This window comes from Salmo trutta, chromosome 27 (assembly GCF_901001165.1).
Source record: "Salmo trutta chromosome 27, fSalTru1.1, whole genome shotgun sequence".
NCBI classification, from domain to species: domain Eukaryota; kingdom Metazoa; phylum Chordata; class Actinopteri; order Salmoniformes; family Salmonidae; genus Salmo; species Salmo trutta.
Genome location: NC_042983.1, coordinates 27819975 through 27832031, shown reverse-complemented (window position 1 = coordinate 27832031; position 12057 = coordinate 27819975). Strand labels below are relative to the sequence as shown.

The following is a 12057-nucleotide window of genomic DNA, read 5'->3' as shown; positions in this document are numbered from 1 at the left end:
GCTCTCCCGTGCTGTGCTGCTCTCCTCTCCTTTCCTCCTCTCCTTTTTGCTGCTCTCTTCTCTCCTCTTTCTCCATATCCTTTTCTTCGTTTTTTACTCTGTTCTGGAACGAATGCTCCGGGTGGACTGGCAGACTGGGATACTGGGATACCACAGGTGGAGAGAGGGCTGGATGCTCCAGGCATTCAGAACTCGGCCATCGGACCCTTTGGATCTGTGGGGAGGGGAGGGAGGGGTGGGGGAGAGGGAGAGTGGAAGGAGGGCACCCAGGTGAAGGAAGGGCTGAGCTGCCGGGGGACCAAGACGAAGGTGGTGGTCTGGTGTTAGGGGTCATGCTCTGCCGGGATCTGAGTTGTTCTATTTGGCCGGAGACTCTGCTGCTTTGCCCCCTCCAAAGGGCTCTTTTCTTGGAAAAGCCGGGCGGGAGGAGCGGGAACCATGAACCAGCAGCTGGATGCTCCGCGGCCAATCAACTGGACCATTAGGAAACTGTGCGCTGCAGCCTTCCTACCATCTGTACGCCTGCTCAAGGTATGGGTACCAGAGTGGTCTGGGATGGGGAGGGGGAGAGAGGGAGGTGGAGGTGGAGGAGATATGGGACAGTGAATGGAGAGAGGATTAGGAGCAGAGGAAGAAGAGGGGGAGGTTGATATTGACTTAAGGTGGGTAGTTAGGAATTCTTTTTTCTCCATTCGGTATACAGGTAACTGCTGAAGCCACACGGGAATATCCTGGTCCCAGATCTGTTTGTGCTGTCTTACCAATTCCTATTTGGTCATTGACAAGATGGCCCAAACAGATCTGGGACCAAGCTGACACAGGATGGGGTTGTGAGGAAGAAAGGCCAGCAGAGGATTATACTGTGACTGTTTGGTGAAGATATCTGAGCAGTTAGGTTCAGATGGTATTATAGCCAATCCACACCTTCCTGTTTTCTGTCTGACAAGTGTTTTATTCCTGGATGTGACTTCCCTGAGGTTATCCTTGTTGGGTGCAAGAGACCATACTGTAACCAGCCTTCTCTGGCATTGTGCTGTGTGCGAGCACTGAATCTGCACATGCGTGTGTCCACTGTATGAGGGGCAGTGAGAAAATGTATGAGGAAATGTATTGGTTGTCACAGGATATTTATAGACCTGGTTATAAGCTGGTTTTATTCCTTGTCTGGCATTAACATATTACAGGCTGTTAATAACCAGGCATTTGATTCACAACATATTACAGGCTGTTAATAACCAGGCATTTGATTCACAACATATTACAGGCTGTTAATAACCAGGCATTTGATTCACAACATATTACAGGCTGTTAATAACCAGGCATTTGATTCACAACATATTACAGGCTGTTAATAACCAGGCATTTGATACACAACATATTACAGGCTGTTAATAACCAGGCATTTGATACACAACATATTACAGGCTGTTAATAATCAGGCATCTTGTCTGGGTTCTCCCCAGTCTTCTTTTAATCACGCAACATCAAAGTCTCAAACCAAGTGTCTCTATGATGTTAAACCAGTCAAGATGAATGTGTGTGTGTGTGTGTGAGTGTGCGTGTGTGTGTGTGTGTGTGTTAAGCTTTTGCATGTGTATGGCTCAAATAGATATGTGTGGGTGTCCCCATATGAGGCCCTTTGATGCTACAGCCAAACTCTTGGTCCTCATATCTCTCCCCCACACAAGCACCTTCCCCTTCTTTCAACATATTTTAGAACAAATAGGGAATTATTTAAGAAATTTGCAAGGGTGCCATTATATTTGGCCACAATGTCTATTCAGAAATCAGTGCTGTTGGACTTTTCAGTGCTGAGAGACGGAGGTGGTCACTGCTGTTATGATGTCCACGGAGGTCCTTTCTCAGTGGTTGTAGATGGCTTTTGGCATCCACTGCTTGACACTCTTTGCTCATGATGAAACAATGGTTAGAGGTTGTGATTAGAAATATTGGTTGTGCTTATTTGGAAGTCATTCACTAGAACACAGCTCTTCTGTATAGTAGTGCTTAATGTAGATAAATAATTTGTAACTTCACATTCCCTCAGATTCCAATAGTCCCATCATGTCACAGCCACAGTCACACCTCTAAATGTCACACTCACACTCCAACCTGCTGACACACCATGGCCAAGTGTTGATTGGTCGGCACAGTTAATCAAAAAGCCATTACCACTCTCACCATGTGTTGCTACGGTAACAGCCCACCATGTGCCCTTTCACAGCCTGGGAGAGTAGCAGAGTGGATGATGTGGATTAGGTAGGTGACACACAGATACAAACCGATCGATTAAAGATTGATCATCTTGGGAACGTCAGGGGTTTTAACCTCACGGAGATCCTACTGGATCAACTGTAGGTCACCTGATCCTTTTAAAGGACAGCAGGTTACTTGGTTTGACAGATTAAATTCCCTGGTGTTTGATTGGTGCTGTTATTGACCAATCATGGTACGTCTTCTAACCCAATTGTTCTCTTTGCCAGCACCCTTACCCACATGGATTTACAGATCATTCAGAATAAGGATGAATGTCTGCCAGGTTGGATGTGAACAGTGAAAATAAAGTGTTGGACACATGGAGCCAGCGTGCGATGGTAATTCACTGAGTCTGTGCCATGATTCATTCCCGAGACATACTGGCAATGAATCAAGTTCTCTGGCAGGTGTTTTCAACAAGTAATTAAATCCCCCATTATGACAGAGTTTCCTCTCGACCTTTCAAATGACAAGCAATTGGTCAAGTGTCGGCCCCCAAGAGAATAATGTCTCCATTAGTGAGGGAAATAAGTGTTTTCTGAATTGGTGACTGAAATGATATAGTCTAGAGAGGAAACACCCATTAATGTAAGCTGCTGGACAGCCCTCTCTTGAGCAATCACAATATTTTCATCTCATGCTTTTTGGCATATTCTTTGGCTTATCGTTACAGATTACTTTTTGCTGAAAGAAAAAAGTGTGACATACAAAAAGACAATTGCCCTGAAACTGAATACCTGTCTCCTTCAATCTGCTGTTGCTATTATATTCTTCCTCTTTCTATATTTCGGATTTCAGCGCTTTCCTCTCCTCTTTGTATCCCTTCTTCCTCTGTCCCTCTTCTGGGAGAGGTTTTTCTTGGCACCTTTCTCATCCTCTCTGTTTCCTCTCCCTCTGTAGGAGAGAGACTCAGATAGTGAGTGTATTATTCATTACTGAATTGTTTTCATGCCCCCTGGAGTTGCACAAGAAGTGTGAAATTCTCACTCACTCACTCACACACTCACACACTCACTCACTCACTCACTCACTCACTCACTCACTCACTCACTCACTCACTCACTCACTCACTCATCATGCTCCATGTATATGAAGCCTTCCAATGCCAATTTTAATGCTCCATCTTATGCAAAGTGCATGGAAGGGAGAGACCGCCAAAGAATACATTTGAATACCACAGTAGCAGTTATGTAGCTATAGCTCCTAGGGTGAGAAAATGGATCTGCAGAATAGTCTTATACAACAGCTCCGGTGTCTATTTATCATTCTCATGTGCTATTTTTACACTGTTCATATACAAATGCACTTATATACTTTGTGTTATCTATAGGTGGCGCTCTTACTGAGTTGGTATTTGGAGTGGATGGCCTCTACAGTTTTAGTTAACCCTAGACAGACTGATCAGTTCAGGGGAGAAGGGTGTCCAAGAAATAGACAATTTGCCAATTATTGTAAACTGTTTTGGAATAGCTGTCGAGAATTCTGCATTGTTGTTGATTTTGTTGTGGACTTGGTTGTGCTCTAAACCCAGCTAACAATTTCTGGTTACCCTAAATTCTCAGAACGTTTGCAGGGACGTTTTGAGAATGTTGTAATATTATAAAGTTTTCTAAAAGTTCCCCCGAAAGTTTGACAGAGGTTCCCTCGGATGTTCCTATGACATGGCTATAATGTTTTCTCAATGAGCGTTTGATTAACACATTCTAAAAAACGTCAAAAACAAACATTCTCCAAATGTTCTTGTAACCATTATGGCATGTACTTCTACTAATGTTTATCATATAATATTACCTTATTCACATAAGTATTCAGACCCTTTGCTATAAGACTCGAATTTCAGCTCAGGTGCATCCTGTTTCCATTGATCATCCTTGAGATGTTTCTACAACTTGATTGGAGTCCACCTGTGGTAAATTCTGTCTATATAAGGTCCCACAGTTGACAGTGCATGTCAGAGCAAAAACCAATTCATGAGGTTGAAAGAATTGTCCGTAGAGCTCCGAGACAGGATTGTGTAGAGGCACAGATCTGGGGAAGGGCACCAAAACATTTCTGCAGCATTGAAGGTCCCCAAGAACACAGTGATCTCCATCATTCTTAAATGGAAGAAGTTTAGAACCACCAAAACTCTTCCTAGAGCTGGCTGCCCGGCCAAACTGAGTAATTGGGGGAGAAGGGCCTTGGTCAGGGGGGTGATCAAGAACCCGATGGTCAGTCTGACAGAGCTCCAGAGTTCCACTGCGGAGATGGGAGAACCTTCCAGAAGGACAACCATCTCTGCAGCACTCCACCAATCAGGCTTTTATGGTAGAGTGGCCAGACGGAAGCCACTCCTCAGTAAAAGGAACATGACAGCCCACTTGCCAAAAGGCACCTAAAGGATTCTCAGACCATGAGAAACAAGATTCTCTGGTCTGATGAAACAAAGATTGAACTCTTTGGCCTGAATGCCAAGTGTCACATCTGGAGGAAACCTGACACCATTCCTATGGTGAAGCATGATGGTGGCAGCATCATGCTGTGGGGATGTTTTTCAGTGGTAGGGACTGGGAGACTAGTCAGGATCAAGGCAAAGATGAACGGAGTAAAGTACAGAGGGATCATTGATGAACACCTGCTCCAGAACGCTCAGGACCTTACACTGGGGCGAAGGTTCACCTTCCAACCGGAGAATGACACTAAGCACACAGCCAAGACAATGCAGGAGTGGCTTTGGGACAAGTCTCTGAATGTCCTTGAGTGGGCCAGCCAGAGCCTGGACTTGAACCTGATCGAACATCTCTGGAGAGATCTGAAAATAGGTTTGCAGCAATGTTCCCCATTCAACCTGACAGAGCTTGAGAGGATCTACAGAGAAGAATGGGAGAAACTCCCCAAATACAGGTGTGCCAAGCTTGTAGTATCAAACCCAAGAAGACTCGATTCTGTAATCGCTGCCAAAGGTGCTTCAAGAAAGTACTGAGTAAAGGGTCTGAATACTTATGCAAATGGGATATTTCCGTTTTTTATTTTTTATGAATGAGCAAAAATGTCTAAAACCTTTGTCATTATGGGGTATTGTGTGTAGGTTGATGAGAAAAAGAAACAACACTTTCTGAATGAACTGTAGTTAAAAATAGAAAAATGACTTTGATATGTGTGTTAGGCCTTTTCTCTCTAGGCTTAACAGTAATCTGTGTACTGCATATATCAGGGTTAAATCAAGTAAATGAATAGGTTGGGCTGAAGCCTCTGCCTCGAATTTCTTGACTGCTGCACAGAACAAATGTTGTACTTCATTACCAACCCAGATTAATCATTTAGATTGTGAGAGGGGTTGTTTCAATTCTAGTGGCTTTTGGAAAACTAGTGATTATCACATTCAATTAGCCATGTTGCGTGATACTGACACGAGTCACATCGCACGTTATGTTCTCTCTGTTTGTGGTCCGAGGACACTCACAATAGTGTCATTTCTGAGTCAGAGCAATCTATTTGTAAAATGCTTGGAGTGAAGGATGCTTTACCACACTATGTCTGGTGCTCACATTTAACACGGCACACTTTTTCTGTTTTCGATGGAGGTTTAATTAACCACAGAATATCTCGCTATATCAGTCTTTTTCCTCATCTCATTGGAGTAGCCTATTCCTTCATCTCTTTCGCTCACTCTCTCTCTTGCCTTCCTCGACACGTCCACGTTCTTATAACCTAAATTAGTAAGTGCAAATGAGAAATGGTATTTGAAAGTCAGTGAAGTGAGAGTCCTACAGGTGTGAACATAGCTAGGGTATGTGAACAGAGGACATGTAATCATGGAAACCCTGAGGGAACGTCTCTAACTTTGTGCACTTTGGTGTGTAAACACACTTCAGCCTACTCCAGGAGCCTTGGAAAGCGTTCACCTTTATGTCTAAATTAATCAAACGCTACACGCATGAAATTACAATTAACACATTATTTCACTAACTAGGCAAGCGAAGAACACAAGCTTGCAATTAAGACCTCAGTTGTTTGTTTTCACTCTCAGACATGTATTTCCCGTTGGCATGGCTCCCACTAGGCATCTGAAGTGAAAGGGCCCGTTCTCAGACAGTATTTGCTTTCAGATTTGAAACGCTATCTGAGAAAACAAAGTAATAGTTGGAAATAAACCGTCTGAATAAGATGTCTTGCCACTTAAATATGGGCCTACTGTAGCTGTGTTTTGTCTCTATTTCCAGTGCTGTATATCACCTGTCTACCATGCTTCGAAAACCTCCAAAACAGCAGCATGGTAAAGATGCTTGCTATTGGGGTACTGAGGAGGGGCCTGGGCCCGATGCTTGGCGAACCATAATAACCCCAGTGTGCGCATGTTCAAATCCCACTCCTCTGCTCCTGGAAGAAAGTCATTTTCAAACCCTGGCCCACGCTCCCTCTACACTCTTAGAAAAAAGGCTTCCAAAAGGATTCTTTGGCTGTCCCCATAGGATAACCCTTTTTGGTTCTAGGTAGAACCCTTTTTGGTTCCTTGTAAAAGCCTCTGTAGAAAGGGTTCTACATGGAGCCAAAAAGGGTTCTTCCAATGGTTATCCTATGGGGACAGTCAAAGAACCTTTTTAGGTTCTAGATAGCAATTTGTTTTTCTAAAAGTGTACCAACCCACCCCCACTCCAACCCCTAGCCCATTATCATGACAACATCCATGACATCAACACATTTATGTCTCTCTGTGTGGACCTTTGACCTCCCAGACTGTCTCTCTGTTTGGACCTTTGACCCTCAGGACTGTCTCTCTGTGTGGACCTTTGACCCCCAGGACTGTCTCTCTGTGTGGACCTTTGACCCCCAGATCTGTCTCTCTGTGTGGACCTTTGACCCCCAGGACTGTCTCTCTGTGTGGACCTTTGACCCCCAGGACTGTCTCTCTGTGTGGACATTTGACCCCCAGGACTGTCTCTCTGTGTGGACCTTTGACCCCCAGGACTGTCTCTCTGTGTGGACCTTTGACTCCCAGAACTGTCTCTCTGTGTGGGCCTTGGACCCCCAGGACTGTCTCTCTGCGTGGACCTTTGACCCCCAGAACTTTGTCTCTGCTGCCGTCAGTCAGCGGGTGGAAGTTATGGGTCTTTCTTGGGATGGAAGACAATTTGATTATGTATAGGGAGGTTGTCATGTATCTGCCGCCAGAGCTGTGATTTATGGAGTCTCAGTAGACAGTTCAACATGTAGTACGGTACCCATGTAGTACGGTATCCAGTTAGAATAAAATGTATGTGTGTTTGTTCTCGAATGTGTGTGTGTATTTGTGTTGTGTGTGGGTGTGTGTGTGGTGCCTGCGTGCATGTTGTACGTACGTGCGTGAATGTGTGTGGCTTGGTTGGCCACTGGTCCGTGGTCCCAGAAGTCATCGCCTCTTGTCATGGCTCTCTTATGCACCCTCTACACACACACACACACACACACACACACACACACACACACACCCTGTCCCCCTGTATTTCAACATGAGGTGAGCTGGCTGCTTGATGAAAGTAAATCTTGTAGAGGGAAAAGGTTTTGGTTGGGTGCACTGAGCATTATTAAATCTGTCTAATCGATTAGTCTAAGTGCTACCTTCTTACTGTGTGCTTAGAATGTGGAATGAGGCACTTTCACCTAGATGTAAGTATGTTGTGGGTGGGTGCCTTTGTGTGTGTGAATGTGTGCGTGTGCCAGGGTTTCCGTTATGAAAATGTGGCTCTAGCCATTTGACCGGCAGCATTTTAGTTTGGGGTGGCAGTGGTTTAAAGCGTTGGGCCAGTAACCGAAAGGTTACTGAGTAGATAGCCCGGCCATCATGGCTAGCTATTTTGACACCCACCAAGTTTGGCACTCACCAAACTCAGATTTACTATAAGAAAAATTGGATTACCTTTGCTGTTCTTCGTCAGAATGCACTCCCAGGACTTCTACTTCAACACCCAATGTTGTTTTGGTTCCAAATAATCCATAGTTATATCCAAATAGCTGCATTTTGTTCTTGTGTTCAAGACACTATCCGAAGGGTGACCCGTCGGCGCATATCGTGACAAAAAAATTCAAAATATTCCATTACCGTACTTCGAAGCATGTCAAACGCTGTTTAAAATCAATTTTTATGCAATTTTTCTCGTAAAATAGCGATAATATTCCAACCGGGAGACCTCGTTTTTGTTCAAACATTGATAATAGAAAATGGAGTCTTCAATGCACGCGCGCACCCGTGTCATTGTTCTCAGACAACCACTTTCCAAAAGCCCTACTGTTTTTCGCCCAGGGACTGCAGAGTCATCATTCCCCGTTCTGGCGCCTTCTGAGAGCCTATGGGAGCCTTAGAAAATGTCACGTTACAGCAGAGATCCTCTATTTTTGATAAAGAGGCTATAGAAGGACAAGAAATGGTCAGACAGGGCACTTCCTGTATGGAATCTTCTCAGGTTTTGGCCTGCCATATGAGTTCTGTTATACTCACAGACACCATTCAAACAGTTTTAGAAACTTTAGGGTGTTTTCTATCCAAATCAAATAATTATATGCATATTCTAGTTTCTGGGCAGGAGTAATAACCAGATTAAATCGGGTATGTTTTTTATCCGGCCGTGAAAATACTGCCCCCTATCCTAAACAGGTTAATTGGTATCCACTCAGTCCAAAAACTAGGTAGGGCAGGGCGCATAAAACAAATGCCCAAAATACCAGCCCACACACAATGCAGGGACGCAGCCCACAATAAACTCTGCGAAACCACAGGCAGAGGGAAACACCTGTTCCTCAGACGACAATCGTCCTGACATAAAACAATCACGCACAAACAACAAGCCTACATAGCCAGACTAAATACCCCATACCCCCCCCCCCCCCCCACTAAACAACTAATACAAAACAGGTGCATGCCTAACCTAGACCTAACCAACAGAAAGTGAAACAGAGGATCGGTGGCAGCTAGTAGGCCGGCGACGACGACGACGACCGCCGAGCGCCGCCCGGGCGAGGGGCGCCACCTTCCGTCAATGTCGTGACAATATCAGGTAAGTTTCTTTTTTCTTTGCACGGGAAAACACATTTCATGCAATTCTACTACACCTTGTCTGACTGAAGACATTAGCAGAATATTTTTTAGTAGCCTACTCTGCTGACATTGACAAACAGATCAATAAAAACGACCTTGTCCGTATAATAGGCCTATGAGAAGGGGAAGGAGAGAAATACAGAATATGACGTCCATCTAAACTGGAGGAGGACATGAAAAGGGGAAGCTAATGATCCTCTGTGCCCAAGTCATGCTTTAGTAGCCTATTTTGAATGATTAGCTTTATTTCAATTTAGACAGGAGTGGGCTAATTAGGCTATATAATCTTGGCAATTTAATTCAATTTACTTAGGGAAAGCTTAGCTTCCCCTAGACTTATGGACGCACCGCCTATGAGTCTATGCCAATCTACTATCCCCCATAGTAGAAAAGTTGACCTTTTCTATTCATCAGGAGAAAGAAATGGCCCAAACAGACTCTGGGACAGTTGTGGGACGACTAACCAAAGTTTATTTAGTGCTTTATCCGGGTAGCCGGAAAGTAGAGCATTGCAGTAGTCTAACCTAGAAGTGACAAAAGCGTAGATACATTTTTCTGCATCATTTTTGGACAGAAAGTTTCTGATTTTTGCAACGTTACGTAGATGGAAAAAAGCTGTCCTTGAAACAGTCTTGATATGTTCGTCAAAAGAGAGATCAGGGTCCAGAGTATAGGGTGTATGACACCCTGGTGTGTACATAGGGTGTGTGAAACACTGGCGTGTGGATAAGGTGTGTGTATGAAACTCTGGTGTGTGCATAAGGTGTGTGTGAAACCCTGGTGTGTGCATAGGGTGTGTATGTATGTCTTCTAGGGTGTGTTTATTCTTGAATGTTTAAATGTTGTTCGTGTTTGACATGCATGTTAGTGAGTGTGTGCATTCATAGCTTTCCCATTGTCCATAGTCAAATCAATTTATCAATACAATTCTGTTTGGTGATATATCTATGTTCATGTGATATATTACACTCAAGGCTGTTAGAATAACGAAGATGTTGAATAGGGGAAGCAAGAGGATAAGTAAAAAACTGTACACATGTCCAATTTACACTTTTAGCTTGTACCAAAGGTTGTTTGCTCTCTGGGTTATAAAACACCAAGAGCGAAGTCAAGTTGTATTGTGATTCTAGTCACAGATAAGGGGTTTCGTTAGGTCTAATGAGACAAAGCCAAGTGCTTTTTAAGGAGTATTACCATTGGGGTATGTCATAATAGGACAAACGTTTAATTTCATCACTCTGGACAGCGTACAGTACGGTAGAAGTATGTACTTTAGCCTCTGTGTGGAATGACTCTGAATAGCCTTGGTCCTCTATGACAGGCTGGCCATTGGAAGTCTGATGGAGTCAGTGTTAATAATTCAGGGGTCTTTGGTAAGCTCAGAGTGAAACACTTAAGACCGGGACTAGTTCATGTCATGATCTGACTGCTGTAGACTGATTAAAAGGCTGGAAGCGAAAAGGGAAACGGTGGCAACGCCTGCTAGCTGGCTCTGCTTCTTGACCCAGTTTAATTAACACTATAGCTCAACTGTGGGGGAGAGCTCGACTCGACTCCACGTACAGAGTATCATGCATCTATCATACAGTATCTAGGGGCCAGGAATGGGTTTTATCTAGGGGCCAGGAAGGGATTTTATCTAGGGGCCAGGAAGGGGTTTTATCTAGGGGCCAGGAAGGGGTTTTATCTAGGGGCCAGGAAGGGATTTTATCTAGGGGCCAGGAAGGGGTTTTATCTAGGGGCCAGGAAGGGATTTTATCTAGGGGCCAGGAAGGGGTTTTATCTAGGGGCCAGGAAGGGGTTTTATCTAGGGGCCAGGAAGGGGTTTTATCTAGGGGCCAGGAAGGGGTTTTATCTAGGGGCCAGGAAGGGGTTTTATCTAGGGGCCAGGAAGGGGTTTATCTAGGGGCCAGGAAGGGGTTTTATCTAGGGGCCAGGAAGGGGTTTTATCTAGGGGCCAGGAAGGGGTTTTTCAGTCTATAGATAGGGCCCATACAACCCTGTCCCTTTGTATCATGTCAATATCATGGTCATCGCTATTTCTATCTCTATTTGCTTTGCCACTCCCAGTGTTAGGAGCCTGGTTTAGTACTGCAGTGTGAAACCCAAAAGCAGAACACTGAGCCAGATGGGTTTTCAGTGTAAGGGGGTGTGAAAGAGAAAAGGATGTTTCTAGACAGACATACTTGGCTTTGATCTGAGAGAGCTTAGCAAAAAAGCAACCCTTCTCTCTCTCTCTCTCTCTCTCTCTCTCTTTCTCTCTCTCTCTCTCTCTCTCTCTCTCTCTCTCTCTCTCTCTCTCTCTCTCTCTCTTTGTCTCGCTCTTTGTCTCTCTCACTCTCGCTCTCTGTCTTTGTCTCTCTCACGCTTTCTCGCTCTCTGTCTTTGTCTCTTTCGCTCTCTCTGTCTTTGTCTCTCTCTCTCGCTCTCTCTCTGTCTTTGTCTCTCTCGCTCTCTCTCGCACTCTCTCGCTCTCTGTCTCTGTCTTTGTCTCTCTCTCTCTCACTCTCTGTCTTTGTCTCTCTCTCATGCTCTCTCGCTTGCTGTCTCTGTCTTTGTCTCTCTCTCATGCTCTCTGTCTTTCTCTCTCTCTCTCTCTCATGCTCTCTGTCTTTCTCTCTCTCTCTCTCTCTCTCGCTCTCTGTCTTTGTCTCTCTCTCGCTCTCTCTCGTTCTCTATCTCTATCTTTGTCTCTCTCTCGCTCTCTCTCGCTCTCTGTCTCTGTCTGTCTTTCTCTCTCTCTCTCTCTC

The 12057-nt window shown here is 44.6% G+C and overlaps 1 protein-coding gene across 13 annotated transcripts in view; it reads left to right on the top strand.

Annotated features, from left to right (window-relative positions):
* The first annotated feature begins 266 nt into the window (after nt 1-266).
* LOC115164787 (transient receptor potential cation channel subfamily M member 3) overlaps nt 267-12057 on the top strand; it is a 157886-nt gene continuing 146095 nt past the window's right edge. For 11 of the 13 annotated variants that reach the window (XM_029717591.1, XM_029717589.1, XM_029717590.1 and 8 more), the window contains exon 1: nt 267-531. In XM_029717591.1, the coding sequence (XP_029573451.1) occupies nt 439-531 (93 nt within the window). In that variant the 5' untranslated portion in view covers nt 267-438. The remainder of the gene's footprint in view (nt 532-12057) is intronic. The other 2 variants (XM_029717597.1, XM_029717594.1) reach the window with 1 other exon arrangement.